Here is an 18,198-nt window from a genome sequence, read left to right on the forward strand (position 1 = left end):
TCCAACAGAGAAGGATGTTGCTTTGAAGCTACGTCGGTGCTTTGTAGCTTTGCAGGTAGCTGTTTCAAGGCTGGTGTTTTTAACAAAAGAGAACAAGAAGAAAAGCTGGAGGAAGAACCCACAAAGCCGAGGTTTCTTTTTAAAGAAGAGATTTAAATCAGGTAAACGGAATTGGTACAATTCAGGCCGAAAAGTCAGACTCACAGTTTATCTGACCAAGTAGCTCGTGGCCTTCAGGATCAGAAAAAGTCACAAGTCACAGACAGACACAGTCTAAGGTTGTCCTGTAAATGGATACAGACGAAACGAATTTCAGCTTCTTGGTGATAACTATTTCAGTATTTCCATTGCCGGCAATGGATGTTATAGCTTAGGAAAATCTGACTCCTGGTGGAAGAGGATTAAAAGACTTAAATGTATAGATCTGGGTATGAATATTTCTTGCTCAATCTCCTGAAAATATTCCCAATTTCTAAAAATAAAGATGATGATCATTTTCTTTATTTTTGGATGAGACAAAACTATTTGGTACGTAGGTTCCACTTTAAGTCATATCTTAAAATATACTTGTGTTCTCTATATACTTCTTTATGGAATGAATCTGTAATTCATTTTTCAATACTCTAAAAGCACATTAATATGTTAACRTTAAAGGGGAAAATGGACATATCAAGAGATTCCTCTTCACTTATTCGTTTTATCTGTATTTACTTAGCGGGGGGAAAGAAATCAATCTTTTCAGAAAGTAGCTGAGAGAGAAGAAGGTAGAGAAACAGCTGAGAAAGAACAAAACCCCATTCCTATTGACACTTGACATCCATGCTTTTGGTCTTGACAAATTTATCTAAAAAATCCATTATCTACATATTTATATCCAACGCATTGATAAGGCACTGCACAATATTTTGTGCACACACGGCCTCATTCTTCACCAACAAGGCATTACTATCTTTCAATAGCATTTACCTTAACAATATGTAAAAGAATCATTCATTATTACAAATTTACACAAAAAATTCTTCCTGTACATGATTGTCTCAGTGATGTACCTATTACTTTAAATTAGACATATTTTAAACTACTCTGTAATGTGCTAAAATCAAAAGTAGTTGCTGTACCATAAGGCAAAGGCTTACAATCGCCTTCAATCCTATTTATACATATCCTCAGTTACATGATGCCAAAATATAGTCTGTTCATAAATAAGTAAAGATGTACAGAGTACCCTGGGTATGAGAAACCAAAAAGTAAACTTTCTTTACAAGAAAATTACTCCCCTGGTATTTCGAAAATCTCAGTCTTCATTGTGCAATCAAGTTTGCTGTGTTGAAGAAATGCTGTGTATCACATTGGAGAGTCTAAAAACTACAAAGCATTCGCAGGTCCTTTTCTTTTTTTTTTTTCTTCACAGGTATGAACCTTTCATTTTCTTTCGCTTCCACTTCTTTTTGGTAGCAACTAAGGTAAAGATGAGTTGTTAAAACATTTGCATGGCTTATTTTTGTTGGACTCGCAGTACCAGAGTCAACAGCTGTTCTGAAGGAAAAGACGTGCTCCTCCGCTCACCGAAAGGGCAAGGGTTAAGACCAATTGCAGCTGCACGTCAACATGTTGAAATCACACAGTTCTGTAGCCCAATGCTGACACAAGACACAGGCGGACCGTCCGCGGGCACCAGGAGCTTCTGGGGTTTCAAAGTGCTGCTGAGCTGCTACAAGTACTCCAGTTCCAAGGCATGATGAAGGGCCATAAGGTCAGAGTGGCTTGAGATCCTCCAGAATGGCATAGCGTGCTGTGAAGAGCACAGAGAAAACATCAAAATAACCCCAAGCATTCGGCATTTTAGGCTCACTCGTTGTCTTATGCAAGAAAGGGGGCTTCGCATTTGCTACCCTGTTTAGCTACCCGCCATCCCCAGTCTAGACTCCCAGTAAGAGCAGATCTAAGTAACAACAACAAAAAACACAGTAGGAAAACTTAAGGAAGGGAGGGTTTTGTCATCTCTTTTCCCRAAAAGGATTTCAGCACAGTGCAAAAGAAAATATTATTTCTAGAAATAAATTAAGGAAAAGAAAAAGTCTATGCATGAAGCACGTGGGGAGCTTGAAAAAGTGAATAACACTTGGTTACAAATAAAAAGGGAGGAAATGAAAGTCTTATTTAGTATCAAAACCTATTTATTCGTTGTGGAACTATCTCTGGCAGGTGAGTTAAGAGCATACCAATGGTGATTCAGAATAGCTCATATGTTGCTCACATCACTTGGAAAGGAATCTTATCCCAGTGGTTTGTACTATAACAGTCATTGTTAGTACTGATCTTAAAACATCTTTCCATATGGGAGAATTTTAAAATAAATTCATATTTTTTTCCGATTAGCTGTAATAAGATCTCAGTCTGCAGCACAAATATGTTTGCAAAGAACCTGAATAAACCAAAGACATAAATACCAGGAAGAAGCACACATTACCTCATCCATGAAGGGTAAAAAAAGCTGATTAAGAACACTCACTATCTTCATRTTGCAAAATGGATATATTATAATATCAGCAAAACCTTTTTTTTCATAATAAAAGAAGATAACTATCAGCTTTCTTCAGGAAAATATCCTACTGGTCCCATGGGAAAGTAGTTTCAATTCAACAGTATTCTGAAGGCTAACTTGATCATGCTTTTTAATTTAGTAATTCAGCTTGTGTCCTGGCATCTTTAGGATGCAAACCCCAAGCAATTCACCCCAAGCAATTCAGCAAGAAAACTCTGCAGTTTCTTAGGTAAGCCTCCTTCATCCTGCCTCAGCAGCTCCTGAGCAAATTCCAATTTCTATGAAGTAGCTGGTGAAACTCCATTTCTTCAATTCATTATCACTTCTGTGCTGAGCTTCCTTTTTCATTCACATCATCATCTTCAACATTTAAATTAGACAATAATATTGAAAACAAGCAGGATACTAATGTGAAATCAACACCGATGTGAAACCTTCTGTTCCCAGGTGTGTGTTTTATGGTAAATGCTTACAAATTACCGTGTCTTCCAAGACAAACTTCTTGGCACAGAGCCTATGATAAATTTGTCTTTAGAAGCCAAGGTAAACAATAAGTGCTGTACAAACAGTAATTATTTTTAGGCTGCTTCAACTGGATAACAATGTGATATTGGACGTAAGGAATAAAGTAGACATTGTGAAAAGAAGTGTAACTGGGTAAGTGGGCAAGTCTGTCATGTCAAATGGCAACCTTTGAGGAACAAGCAACTGTAGATCTTCCGAGAGACAGCAGAGATGATGCTGAAAACATGCACAGAGATCAGGAAGACCTTGTGCTACGTGATCAGCAACGGAGCACTAGAAGCAAACTGGGAAGTGCACACCAAATACAGGGCAGAATATGGACTAAGAGGCTGTGCTTTAGCAAGCCCCGTTGCACAGTAAGAGTGGGTTGCAGAGCTAAAGAGGTGGTGCTGGGCACCCCCTGTCCACAGTATGCACATTTATGGGGTTTCAACTCAGGATAGCTCTAGTTGGCTTATCATGGAAAAATGCTCATTAGCAGCTGAATTACGTCTGGTGAGCACCTGGACTATACACTCTTGGTTAGTTATATAGATGCTTCAGGAGATGTCCATGTTCAGATAATGTCTAGCTTCTAGAGCAAAGAATCTTCCCCAGGAAGAAAATAAAGTGACCCACAAGGAAATACCATTGGAATGGTTTCTGAGATGTGCTGTTTTATTCTAGTTGTCACAACGCCTTGAGAAGGAGCAAACTGAATCTCAGCATGAAAAACAACAAGGGAGCCACAGCTGCTCACAGAGCCAACTGTATGATTATCATTTTTTCAGGGAGAAAAATTCAGAGACAAGTGAGATGATGCTGGAAGCACTTATAATCTTTCCAGAAGACTTTTCCACATTACTTTCCCTAGGAAGGAAGTTGTAAAATATCAACTGTGACGTCTACTATCTCTGCACCTTTGAGTGAGACTCCCACTGTGTTGTCTCTGTGCTACGTGCAGCTAGCTCGCCACCTTCCATATCCATTTCCCAGGGTCTTTCCCCTTACACTGCGCAGACAGGCTGTCCCCTCCATTCTGTCAAGCCAGGCACGGCTGCTTTCTAGCTTAAATCTTTCCTAAACCTTTACTTCTGCATGTTCAGGAAATGAATCGACACTAGCAAAAAGAAATAAAAATCCTTATTTGTGGTGTTTTCTAGGCTTTGCAAAAGATAGGTTCTGCCTAGCCACCTCACTTAGGCCAGGAGATCTTCCTGGCAGCGTGTGCAGCACCTGAAGGAGCTCTACACTGAAAACCACCTGGGCACAGGCTGCTGCTTGCGGCGGGTTTGGGCAGCACCCGAGGGGCTCTCTGCCCGGAGCTGCTGCTGCTCAGCAGGCCTGCACCCCTCACTTCTGGATTTCAGCCCTTTCCCACCACTAGAGAGCAGGGAGCTGTTCTCCCTGCTGTTAGCCATCACTCTGCTCCACGAGGTCAGCCTGGTACCACTTCTACCTGAATGCTGCATCAGAGGCATAAATAACACATGTGTGATGTGGCATGGTGGAGAGCCTGGTGGACGTCTGCCTTTGACAAGTGTCCACACAGAAGCCAAGAGTCAAGGACATGGAAGCTGCCTGAGGTTGTGCAGTGAATTAATGAAGAGTGTAGTGTCAAATCCTTGGCCCCCTCACTATCTGCTTCCCCAGTTACAGCCTCAGCGTCACAGGGAGTACATGAGGCATCCAGGGAGCTTGCTGTACCTGATGGGCTTAGCAGAAGGTTAGGCCTCTGCTAAATCAGACCACAGTGATCCTCGCTGAATGTCCATGTGCAATATCAGTTTTGGATTAGTCTCAGCTGTTTACRGTCAGGTTTTAACTGAAAATTTTAAGTAGACCTTATTTCGGCTTGATATTCACTTAAATGTCCTTTGCTTTTATTTGCCCTGTGAAAGGAGGATGCCTCCATTTACTTAAAGGAGCGAGGACTGGAAAGATCAGGCCTGGGAAGTCTTGTGAAAAAAAAAGTGTAAGTCTTAGGATTACAACTATTTTCAGTTCTCCTACTTATAGGTCAAAGGGCCAATAATACTCTTGTAGCAAATAAAACATGCTGGGAATGCAGTTGCTGCCAGCGAGCTGGAATCTGCACGAGACCTCTGTGCACAGGTCTCTGGTGGCCGAATCAGATCCGTATCAGCTTGATCTGATGGCACATACTGCATAGCTAACAGGAGGGGAAACAAACTTGATCCATATCTATATATATCCATGTGTGTATGTATATATACACACACACATATTTGTGCATATTTCACTGTACAAAGATTTTCCCCTTATTTAAGATAACAGAAATGAKTGTACAGGACCTCACACATCATTCCTGTGTTAGCAAGCACCACTATCTGCCTTCTCAACAGCGACAACACAGCCCTGAGACAGCGGCCCATTTTTCTCGCCAGATGCCCAGGCAGGAAGAGTCTCTTTTGATAGATTATTTACCCAATATTGCGTTTAGAAAGTCACCCCTGCCAACACTTACCCCACATGTGATACACAACAGGTGCCTCCTATTCTAAGCACGTTGAAAAATAGTAATATCTCACTGCTGTGTGAGGCTGGATGGCAAATGCTAACTGCTAATGACACGCAGTCTGACTGCATGCAGGAGTATATAATGAAAACRTGAGCAAGTTTTTCTTATTGCTTACCGGAGATATGTGTATCTAGACTGGTCATAAAACAACAATTTTCTGTACGGTTTTAATATTGTCCAAGTAAATATGGGCCCTTTTTTCAACTAAAATCATGAGTTTTGTAGATCTTTAGYAATACATGATACTGGATAATGAGTACTTTTCTGACCTCTCTAATGATTTACCTTTCGATGACACTTTGAATTGAAATAAGGTGGGGAAAGGCTGACTTTGGTATTGTTTGGTGTAAAAAGACATCAGTAGTTCAGCCCTTATTAAATTATTAAAGCTAACAATTATAAAATTATTAAATAACTGCAAAATTATTAAAGAATTTCCTTCCTGAAATAAAAACAATATTATTTTTTACAGTGTGTGTTTACTAAAAAAACAGAAACCCACAGCTATTTCAAAGAAAATGACGTATTTCTATTCAGTAATGCATGCAAAATAAAGCCATTTTTTGACTGGGCAATGCTGAAAAGTGCAGATTATCTTCCTTTCCCTAGAAGAGTACATATTTATACAAAAAACTCACTCCCGAGACTTGAAACATATCTGAGTAGAAAACTCATAAGTTTCTGTCACCTTCCCTGGTATTTTTGTTGTATTTCTGCCAGGTTTTGCTAAGCAGTCGTCTTTACTTCCTATCACAAACCCGAACAGCACAGTGTGACTGTGAGCTTTAAAACAGTGGCATATTGGATACCCATTTATATTCTATTTATTGCTCYGCAAAGATTTATGGTTTTTCCTCCCAGTTTCCTTCCCCGCCACAAAAGCAGCCCGACCACTTTGCAGAAACGCAAAGGCAGCCGCCGATTTGCCCACGCTCTCCCCAGGCACCTGATGTGAAATCCARCTCCGGGGCGCCCGGAGCCTCTTCCTTCGCCTCAGCGCCCGCGCTCCGAATCCCGCGGAGGACTCTCCGCAGCGGGAAAAAAAACCTCAAAGAGTTGCTTTTTTTCTGAATTTCTGCTTTGCGAGTATTTCACCCCTTTGTTTGTGAAATAAAAATAAACAAWAATAATAATAATAATATAAAAAAGAAAGGCCCTTCCCTGTGAACTCGGGAGCTGCAGCTGCCCCGACTGCTTGGGGAGCCGGGCCACAAGGGTAGGGCCTTTCCACAGGCTGCCACGCAAAGGTCCCAGAACTCGAGTTTTCTTAATAAAATATTTTGCAGGAAATGGCAGAGAAACAAAGGTGTTGATGCCGTGGCTTGTCCCATGCTGCGTGAAACGTAAGAGTGTGAGGTTTCCTCTGCGCATTTGTTTTCATCAAAAGAAGCACTCTTTTTCCTTATAAAAACAAAAAAAAAATGCAGCCTCGGAATACTTCTAAAGGAGATTAATCTTTTAAACTGTATTAGTAAATAAAAAAAACCTAGATTACTAAATCTTTACCGCAGCAACAATAATGCAAAATACTTCTAGTAAATAATGGACATAAACAAAAATCTTGTTTTATGATGAAACAACTGGCTAAATTGCTGGTAAGCTAATTTTAATAACAAACCTTAACTTTCCTGCTTCCTAATCTGGAAGTTCAGCACTTTCCACTAAAAGGAGCACAGAATACAAACCTCACAGATGAAATAAACTTGAATTTCTATCCTCACTTGGCAGTATTCCTTGCGTAGCTTATATGTAATCAGTGAAGCGATATGTAAACTTGAAAAAAGACAGGCTCAGCGTATATGCAAAGTGTAGTGTAAATAAATCTACATAAACTAGGGGCCTCAGCGCCCACCAAACTTCTTCAGCGGGGTGCTGCAGCAGGGGCCTGCCCCTACCCTGACAAAGAGCTGCTTATGCAAAGGAAGGAGCAAGGGAAGGAAGCAGCTACACTGTGAAGGGATAAGCAGGGCAGAGGGCACTTCTAGGGGTGGTTAAATCAGTTTGTGTGGATGGGTTTGGGATTTTTTTGAGGTAGGAAATCCTCTMTTTTGTTGGTACACACTGTGGACAAGGGCTAGGTTTTTACTCTATGTGTGAGAGCAATGCCATTTATTTGCTGGGCATGTGCTGGTACGGAGGGGTTCTGATCACCAGCAGGCATCCCACGCCTGCTCCTCCTAGGAATGCTAGGAACAAGCCAAGGAGTGGACAGAAATAAGACTTCATAGGAACTGGGAGCAGCTCCTGCTGCATGGCAATGTGTAGTCCTTCCTCTTCCACCCTGTGAAGGCCAAAAGCTAAAGGCAAAGCTCACTTGTGCAGTTGGAAATACTAGGGTCTTTCTAGGCGGAGTAAGAAACAGGACAAGAACCATAAAACCCTTTTCCTTAATCAAATTAATAGTTTCTGCAGAAAGTGCACTTCTGCAGGCCTGCTGGTATACTTAGTGACTTCTCTGGCTTTGCTGTAGCAGATAATTTAATCCAGAGCATCTAGCATTCTTTAAATCTGGAAATTCCTTCCACCAAGAAAGAATATACAGCAGTAATGGCACAAAGGAACTTTCTATATGGCTACTTCTCTTAGCAACTGGCAAGGCTCTTTTTCTTATGCTTTTCTGAATCATGTTTCCTGCAGAAAAAAGTATTGAATTAGATAATGTTACCGAAAGGACTACTCCTGCCATTATCATATACAACACTTTTTTTCACCACGGAACAGAAAGGGAACAAAGAGAAGACTTTTTTTTTCCCCTCGGATCTTAAATGCAGCTTTTAAAATGTAATCATTTACAGCGGGAAAACATTTCTCTGCAAAGATGAAAGGCATTTCTGCAGGAGAAAGGAGCAAACTGTTCCCGTCCGTCCGCCAAAGGGATATATGAGACCGACTCTTGCAAAGCGCCGAGCCGGGAAACTACTCGGAGCCCTTCCCAGGGCCAAACCCCSACATTTGATGGAGCGAAACCAGCTGGGGACAACCCCCCTATTTGGTGCAGCGAAACCAGCCAGCGGTGCCTCTCGCGGAACGCCGGGCGCGCGGCTTAGCTGCTCTTGCCCATTCAGAAGGTGACGGTGGAAAGAGCCATAGCAGCCCCACGGAGAGCGATTTTAAGGATAAAAGGGAAATTGTGGAAAAGCGGTTTACCTGTAGAATGGAGCAAGAGCAGAAATGGCCGTTTTCCTACTTCAGTCTTCAATCAAAAGAACCACCATTTTTTTTACTTACACTGATAACTGCCTGTTCAGTATTTTGGGATGCCAAGAAAAACAGAACTATTAATTCTTGGCACAAAAGTCAGGGACTTTTTTTCTGGCTCCCTTTTGAACTAAGTCAAATGTACATAGCTACCCCAAAGCGTCCTTTGGGTAACTGTGGGGCTCATTGTTATGTACAATTTTATGCAGTCTTCCACCAGATACAACCAAAACATCACATTTCATAAAGCAAAGATAAAAAAAAAATCCAATTTCAGTCCACAATATGTCAGAAAGGACATTTTTTTGCTTTCACACTCCTGGAATTGACCTGCATTGAGAAAGGGCCATTACCTTTTTTGCACCTTGTTCCTCTTCAACACCATCTCCTATAACAACATATACTACTTTTCTTCCAAATCTTTGAATTATTCGCTCAAAACAACTTTCCTTTCCTGAAAGAAAAAAAAGATCAGACTATTCAGGATATGCAGTAATGGGAAACAATTAAATCATTTTAAAAATTATTTTAGCCTGGACTAGCCCAACACTTCCAATACATAATTAGCTCTACTGAGAGGGATGAGAAAGAATGCTCTCCTGCAGGATGAATAGGAAGGAGCATCAGCAGGGTGCTGATGGGTTGGGGCCCCACTGCAGCTTTCCTGCTGCTAGAGCACCTGACAGACAACCTTAAAATCTGCTCGGTAATGTCCTTTAATAGCCATGACCTGGTAAATGTGGTATACCAGCGAGCCACCTTGGGGTATCACCTTTCATGTCTCCTGTACCAACCTGAGACAAGTTTCCAAGGGAATTTCCCTACCAGCAGAATTCTCCACTGGCTGCTTACAGCCAAGGATCCTGAACGGAGCACATTGTTTGAATCCAAGTCGAAATTCTAGCTTTGTCTCTACAGCCTGTGACAAGATTAATCACAGCTCCTGAAACAGTAGTATCTTGAATTAGAGAGTCACCAGAAAGATTTAGATTTAAATGCCTGTAATACAATACATGGACAAGGCCATTGATCCAGCACTGGGCTCATTACTTCATTGCTTAAACCTAGCAAAATGAACCACAATACTGTGAACTCTACATATATTTTCAGCTGCTAAGCCCAGGAACTCAGAAAGATTGTGAWGTAAAATGCTGTTAAATGTTCCCATTCTGAAAGATTTCTTCAGTCTGCTCATAAATACATGCTTACCTGTGTGTCTACTGTATGTCTAAAGCACCCAAAAAGAAAAATAAGGTTTCAGAAATATTACAGGACAGTGCCAGCTCAAAAATGAATAGATTGGAAATTAAACAAAGGTTTCTATAAAGCAGAGAAACAAAACTATTCAAGAATACCCTTAAATAATAGCATGAGACAGAAAATCCAACACTAACTAGTGCTCAGAAATTATATATCTTTCTGTGTTACAGAAATCTCATGATTGTCTGTGACAGTCAGTGACTGAACTCAGCATTCCAAAAATAAGCTTCTTTCTTGTGCCTTTTAAGTTGAAAATGAACATTTATTTAAAATGTTTTAATTAAAGTGTATATCTAAAGTATTATAATTCAAAATTTCAGTTTAAAGTTCTTAGAAAGAGTACAGCATTGATTATATCTAGGAAATAGTTTTAAAACTTTTATTGCAATACTTTCAATTTTTTACATAAAATTCTCAACCAGGATTTATAAAAGCCAAAAACAAGCAATCAAAAACAACCCACCAGTTTTTCTTGGCCATTTGAGCTTCCCTGTATTATAGATATTTAAGAACACATGAAAATTGTTTTCATGTAGCCCACAATTTGGAGGGAATCTGAGACAGAACAGATATGTCATAATCACGTTAAACACTAAAAGCACCCTTGCCATATGGTACTATGTATTTCTACATGCTCAAAATAACATCCTATATACTGAACCAGAAGACAGAAATAAACATTTCTGGCTGAAGCATATTATATTCAATATGCATGAACTTAAATAATTACCTTCTGCAGCAAAACATTCTTGCTTCTGGTAAATTATTTATCAAAATTTGTTTCACAGYGTATGAAAATGAATGCAGTCGAGGCTTACAATTATAGAATTTCCTCAGTTAAGCTAGTATTATTTGAATGTTCTGAGTTTACAGGATACTAAAAATGATCTAAACTGCTCCATAGTCTCATGGTTCTGAGAAATGATGTCAAAAAGCTATTGTATTGCCTCCTACTAGAGGTTGCTTCAGTGTTTATAGAGATGTATGAAGTCTTCTGTGCTGCATCATGACACACATTTGTAAAGCAGATTTAGGATGCCTCTGTATAAGAAGTGTTTCCTGAGATCAGTTATGGTTACTACCCCTGAGCTATAGTGAATATATGTTAAGAAATAAATATAGATTAACATAGCTTTTTGTTTAGAATTACAACTTTAAATATATCACACTGTACAAATAACTCACCTATTTTAGTTGCACTGTAAATATTCTCTATGGGAAATACAACCCCTAATCCATACAACAGGACTTTTGCCAGAGCTGGAATAAGTTGAGTAGTTGTTACGAGAATGTTCACACAATTTGTCCTGTAGAACAGAAAACAGAAACATCCATCTTTTTTTAACCAAACAAAGGGAGAAACAAATGCCTTAGCCCTCCCACTGGAAACCCTCTCCATTACTATTGCCACAATTTCTTTGYAAAGGAGTTAGTTTTTCTCATTTGAAAGGAGAGTAAGGCACACAGTAGCAAGGTGAGATCAGGAGAGAGAGGAGGAGAAGGTGCCCCAGTTTAGATGTTTTGTGCACCAGACCTGGCAGACCTTCTAAAATATCCATAGACATCCAAGAGCTTCCTGTCTAGTCCTTACTCTTGGTACACACCTTGAATGGATAAGTGTGAGTGCTTTCAGTGCAAGTGTCAACCAGGAATCCGTCAAAGCTTCAATTTCTGCTCGGAGTTGTAACCAGGCCTCTCTCTTGGCTGGCCCAAGAAGACCTGTGGAACAGATAAGGGCATGTCTRCACTGAAATTAAGGAGCGTTCTGCCATTTTCCTTTGCTTTTGTTAGTTCAGAGAGAATTTTTCCACACAAAGTAAGCCCAACAACTCACGAAAGAAACCCTACTACCTTAAAAAAAAGCAATACAAAACAGGAGAAAAAAAWTTCCTTTTCAATAGTTATTTGTCTCTATTATATACTTCATAGTTACTTGCCTCCAACATTATTTTTGTAGGTGTTATATATTTCTTTTACTCGTCTGTAGCGGAAGGCCAGTTTTCTCATCCAGTCCACTCCTCCACGCACACCCGTCGCTAGGCACAAATTAGCACTGGTGGCTGCCGCAGGAAAGCCATCTGTTCCAAAGTTATAGGTGCTATTTGGATACAAGAAAACCCCCAAATTAACAAAACCTAAGAGGCAAAGTTCGGCCATGAGCTATTGACAGGTAAATTGCAAAGGCAGAGACAAAAACACAGTGCACTACTGTAACGTTCCGCAGCCCTTCACCACTTTCCCACGAAGGTAACTTGAAAAGCAACATTTTATCTCGCCCAGTTCTGCTCTACCTTAAATCTTGGCCGTTGTCGTCCGAAGACACGTCATCAATGTGAACCTGGTCGCATTCCTGAGGTGACAGAAAGACGTTATGATTTTCTTTATCTTGCAAACCTTCAAGAAACAAGCTATAAAAAAAATGAACGATCTACTCATCAGGGTTATTTTTAATTGTGCAAATCAGTAGATGGCAGTCTTGTTAAAACAACTATTTTACCTATTCCTCGAGCTCATTTCTTAGAATAAAAGCACACTATCACTAACTACTACTGTTAAATAGCTCTCTGAAAACACGTTTTTGTATTTAGAAAGGAAAGTGGTTAAAAACAATTAGCATATGTGTTCCATAAATGTTCTTGTAGCCTTTCAGGTACCTTAAAACATCATGCTGCTCAAAGCTGATTCAGTCAGTGCATAAGTGTAACTGAAACCAGACATTTTGGTAAATGTAACATATTAGAAAAATTAAACCTGATGCTAACCGCCAATGAAATTATGACCTCTGATTGCTGTTGAGCCACACACCAACACAGCCTGAGGCCAGTTTTTCAGAGGAGTGCAGACAAAAAATCTGTTCCTAGTTTGCCATTCATTTGAGAGTTGTGAGTTTCCTTCTCTCTCTTTGGTCTTAGTGCATGAAAGCAGCATGAAAAGATGAAGAAAATCTGAACAGAAATAGCCCGAGCAAATCATCTTCCTTCAACGGCTTGTATACAAACTATCGTGGCACATTATTAGCTTTAACTATCGCTAACTTTAAAATTATAATGCTTATTATAATTATACTGTTTGTCCACTAAAAACCATTACAATATCACTACTACCAATCTGACATTTGGCAGGAAAGCAAATAAACCTGTGGCACTGTAGATCAATCTCAATCCAATCCTTGAAACAACAATGGAGTGCAATTATTTTAATAATTTCCTCTTCTCACTCCTAATGTGAAATCTTATAACAAACATGGCATATTTTAAAAATGAAAATACTGGAATACTTTATTTTTGTGTTACTGCCTTCCCCTGAACAAATTTTTTTCTCTCCATGGATTTGTGAGGAAGGGAGGGAAGATAGAAGTGAAAAGAAACTCAAACCAGCTGTTCCCTAACAGAATTAAAATCATGACCCTCAACCCTTTTTCTAAAACATCTATTTTCCAGCCAACCCTCTCCCAGCAAGCAGCAAGCTCCAAGGAGGAAAAGACTTTGACCCTGTAACCTTCTCCTCCTCTCCTGAGGTCAACAACCTCAGATAAGAAAAAAGCAGAAGTCTATTTGGCCTCACATGATGGTTGTGGATTCGAGATATTTAAAAACATTGGTCTATGAAAAATACCTCAGGAACGTTTCAAACCTTTTTGGAAGAWCAAGGGGTGGTCTTTTGGTCATGTCCTTATTCTTAGTATTACATATACTGTTCTTTATTTTATATAGTGGTAGTTTGCATTAGAGAGAGAGAGAAAGGAAAGACAGAAAAACAGGATAGAAAAGATCTACATTCAAGATAAGAAAGATGCTGTTATGTTTGCTCATATTCAATCACCAAGTAAACTTCCTTCTCAGGTAGAAAAAAAAATGGATTACAGGCACAGGCAATGCWGAAACCATGACTGTGGAGGTACTAAGGCTTTGAAAATCAACTTGTCTAAGAAAAGCAGGAAGCTGCATCAGCAGGTTATCAAATTCACAGAATTTTTGTTTGTTTGCTTGTTTAAAATGAAAAGGAAACTTCCCAACSTATAGGCAGGCAAAGTTAGTAATTAAAATACGAACTGAGAGTAGGTTAATGAAGTCACATCCTCCTGAGCCTGCGAGCTTCCCATTTCAGTGTCTTTCCAGCTACTCAGTGATTTCTCTAAGTCTCCAAGGATAGAAAACTTAATTCTGAATTTGTCACCATAGCAATGAAAATCATCACACCAATAGCTTCCTCTCACAGCTTGGAAATGATGAACAACAACTGGAACAACTTGTTAAAGAAGAKAAATCAAAACTAAAATTTGGGAAAGAGGCTCTTCTGTAATAATCACAAAAATAAAGAAAATGAGTAGCAGATTATCTCCTCATAGGAGAACCAGATAGAAGGAAGAACCCTAAAAATGGCCTACTTGCACTGTCTTGGGCAAAAGGCAGAAATGGGGAGGAGGAGATTGACATGTCTTTGATCCACAGGTAGAGAGGGCCAGAGGATTTGGAACTTTAAATTAAACATTCAAGGTCTTGGGACCTGCAAAAATCTGGAGACACTGCAAGCCTTTCCCCATTTTGTCTAACCACACTTATTTTTCTTCTGCTYGCTAGGTAGAAAGTGAGAACTGAAAGGACATGTTTGAAATAGCAATTATGGTATTGAAAGAAAGAGGGATTTTGGAGAGGAAAAACCCAGAACAGAGATCAAAGACTAAAAAATGCTGGGATAATAGTAGAGAAACTGTGTCAAGAAAGAAAGTAAAGTGAAGAAAAGGTCATGAACATCACATATTTCAGGTGAAATATTGAATATAGTGGAAAAGGATACTTTTGGCAGGAATAAAAGAAGAAAAGTCATGTCAGGAAAGGAAAGGAAAAAAAAAAGCCAAAGAGATAAACATTATAATTTGGAAAGGATTAAGACAAATGTGATTGACACAACCTTACAAGGAAAGGAAGGTCACAAACAGTGCACAACTGTGTTGTTCCTCCTGAGTGGTAGGACACTGCTTTGAGGCTAAACATGAGATTCAAGTGCCAGGTATTTTTTCACACTGACCTGGACACTGGCTTGGAGAGCAATAGGTGTTTCCCAATCCCTCAACGCAGGAAGCAAACATATTGATAGAGCAATTGCTCTTCTAGCAGTAAAGTTATTTAGGGAAAACGCTTTCCAAAGCAGGCAATTACCTGTCCACTGTTAATTGATCGACACCAAGTTTCTATTTAAATCCCTTGTGTTTATTTTTGGTGTTTTGGCTCCATGCTTTAGCGTTTTGTGCATTGACAACGGCAACTACCTGAGGCACAGGCTATGATCACACACCAAGCTGGCAGTTGATTAGTTTACTCAATATGCATTATAATCAGGGATATGCTAAAATGAAGCTTGATGAATGATGATGAATAAAATATGCACTCTAAGCCAGTATACTTTTTGCAAAGATGCATTTTAATATAAAGACTGAGAAAATCCTCCTGTACTTCCCCCAAAGCCTTCTGCTACGGGGAGTTGTTAGAGCTAGGTGACTACTCAGGAAGAAAGCCTTGTCTGCAGGTTTACCTTTTTAATCCTTTACTATTAGGTCCAAGCTTATAAGATTTAAATAGCAAAGGTAATATTAGCATCCTCCCCCAATTTCTTTTGCGAAGAGTTATATTAAATGAATACTGAAAGTTCTTTGAAAAACACTATAAATGCAGATGCATTTTATTATGATAGAATCAGTTTAGCAGTCAGCTGTAAAGCAGCCCATTAAAACTGCTGGATTGTCTTTTAAAATTGGTCGAGTTGGCAAGGGGGGAGCATAACAGCCTGCGGCTCATGTATAAAGATTATGCAGCAAGCTGTGTTGTGCTCTTCAAGGTGTTGACCTTGCGGCTTCAGTGCATCTAGCTTGAAATCTTCATGAGGAACAAGTGATGACATGTTTGCACTAAGGGTTTGGATTTCAGTCAGACAGGCTGAGATGCAATTCCGCATTGTGAGAGTAATCACAGGAAAGCAAAATGCCTGTGGTACAGTTTAGGGATTATACTTTCAAAAGTGCAAGGAATAGTAGGAGTCTAAACCTTGTTCTTACCGGGGTCAATCTAAGCTGCATTGATTTTAATGAAACCATCTCTGACAGGCTCAACTCACATTTGAAAATGGGATTTGGACTCCTACAATATGCAGAAATTTTCAAAGAAGTTATTTGTGCAATTTCTGAAGAAAAGGGGCAAATACAAAATAGGGCAGGTGAACGCAAGGGGAAATCGAGTTAGGTTGGGGAAGGGAGGCTGCTCTGCAACCCCATCCAATGGAGACAGGCCTGTCTGTGGGCAGACTCAGACTGCCCTAGCTGGACTCGTGCTCTCARGTCTCCTGTCCAGAGGAGTTTATATCCTTGCAGTTACACCAGCGGAAATCAGAGGAATCAGCCGTGTTGGGTGGGAGCAGGACTGCCCTTGGTGGCAGCAGCTGTGGATACACAGCAGCCACACATTGCTACTCCAGGGCTGCTCAGGACAGCTTGGCTGTTAAACCAACAGACTCTGCACTTAACAGTGGAGATTTGTTCTTCTATTCCCTTCGATCATCTCTGCTTTGGGTCTTGAACCCACAGGAGATACGTGCTTGCAGGAGTTTTTTCAAGTGCTGCAATCATTTGCTAAGTGAAAATATGTCTCCAGCGAAATGCAGTCACTCAAAGAAAAGCAACAATCCAAAAACAAATAGATGAATCAGGCGTAAGACTCGCACATGGAAAGCTTGTGTCTTCTCCCGCCTCCATTCCCAAAGCGTTTGCTAACTCCTTCCCGCTGACTTTTCCTCCTTCTCTTTTCTGTTTTGCATGTTGGGCCAAAAACTCCCAGAGATGCTCCACAGTCATCATTCACAGCTCTTAAAATGTCTGAACCTATGTAGACTTCTGGACTTATTCCTTTAAGCTAACTCTGAATCTTTACGAAGGTTCATATGCAAAGCATTAAGTTATGGCAGAAACCTTCTGCAAATATTTATATTACTTTGCTTCTTTGCTACCACCCGTCAAGCTGTGCACTTCTGCCATAATTACATAAAATATGCCTTACTACTCAATTTACTGTAGGAAAATTAATAATAATGAAAAAAAGAGAGAGATTAAGGCTATTACAACAGTTCCTCTTATCTGTGCCAACAGCACATGCCAAGTGCAGTGATGTAACGGCTAGTATGCTGATCCTCGACATTTCTGCGTTACAAAACTAACAAAAATAAACCTAGTAATTCTGCTGTCTTGGGATAAACACTGAGGATAAGATAACTCTGGACAAGTTTGCACCTTATGAAAAAGAWCAATGTGAATAACACTATGAACATGACCTCAGAGGATGCCGAAGCATTACAGTCCCAAATCTGCTGATTATAGCTAAAACACATTTCCACATTTGCTTAATCTTCTTAATTTACCGTGAGAAAACTAACACCACGCCGTCAACTAATTGTTTCAATACCTTAGTCTGCAAAGTAAAATGAGAGGGAAAAAAAAAAACCCTTTCAGAACAAGCTATTTTCATTTTGCTTTACATCAGTGTGTCCATTGAGATGACCTGGAAGTTGGCCAACTCACAGGAAATGATGGCTGGGATTCTCTGTTCCTCTCATATCTGTCATTATGCAATTATATCCACTGCTTCATTTTCCCTACTGAACAGTAGAGAAATTTGGTCATGTACATGTGAGAACAGATCTGGCATAACAAGTTAAAGCTGCAATCCTTTATAAAATGTGATGTATCTGAAAAACCCTTAACTAAAAAAAAAAAATAATCCTCACGTGTACACTACTGTGTTTGTTGTGTAGAGTTCTTTGCTTTTCTACAATGGGAATATTTCTGTGTATTATCTATTCCAGAAGTGAGAAAATAGCCCTTCAGATGAATATTAATTTCACAAATCCTCATCACTTCTATAACCATCACACCATGCTTCTTTGGTGAACATATGTTAACAGACTGTCATGGGATGTTTCACCAAGCAACACGTGAATGGTCCAAAGCTACTTTGTGAATGACTCTTTTCTTTTTTTTTTTGGTTACGAATCTACTGGTTTCTAGATATATTTTTTTTTTTATTTTTACTTATGTTTATTTAATAAGATAATAAATATAGTAAATAAATAAATAAATAAATAAGCAGATTACTCCAACTAATCT

At 39.6% G+C, this 18,198-nt stretch overlaps 1 protein-coding gene across 4 annotated transcripts in view; it reads right to left on the bottom strand.

The window, feature by feature from the left end:
• Positions 1-850: 850 nt before the first annotated feature.
• EYA1 (EYA transcriptional coactivator and phosphatase 1) overlaps positions 851-18,198 on the bottom strand; it is a 78,930-nt gene continuing 61,582 nt past the window's right edge. For all 4 annotated transcript variants that reach the window (XM_026033844.1, XM_026033843.1, XM_026033842.1 and 1 more), the window contains 6 exons: positions 12,341-12,399; positions 11,987-12,147; positions 11,654-11,768; positions 11,235-11,356; positions 9,143-9,243; positions 851-1,792 (listed from right to left, as the gene is read on the bottom strand). In XM_026033844.1, coding sequence (XP_025889629.1) covers positions 1,712-1,792; positions 9,143-9,243; positions 11,235-11,356; positions 11,654-11,768; positions 11,987-12,147; positions 12,341-12,399 — 639 coding nt within the window. In that variant the 3' untranslated portion in view covers positions 851-1,711. The remainder of the gene's footprint in view (positions 1,793-9,142; positions 9,244-11,234; positions 11,357-11,653; positions 11,769-11,986; positions 12,148-12,340; positions 12,400-18,198) is intronic.

Source organism: Nothoprocta perdicaria, unplaced genomic scaffold, assembly GCF_003342845.1.
Source record: "Nothoprocta perdicaria isolate Ctin4 unplaced genomic scaffold, notPer1 scaffold_134, whole genome shotgun sequence".
Lineage (NCBI taxonomy): Eukaryota > Metazoa > Chordata > Aves > Tinamiformes > Tinamidae > Nothoprocta > Nothoprocta perdicaria.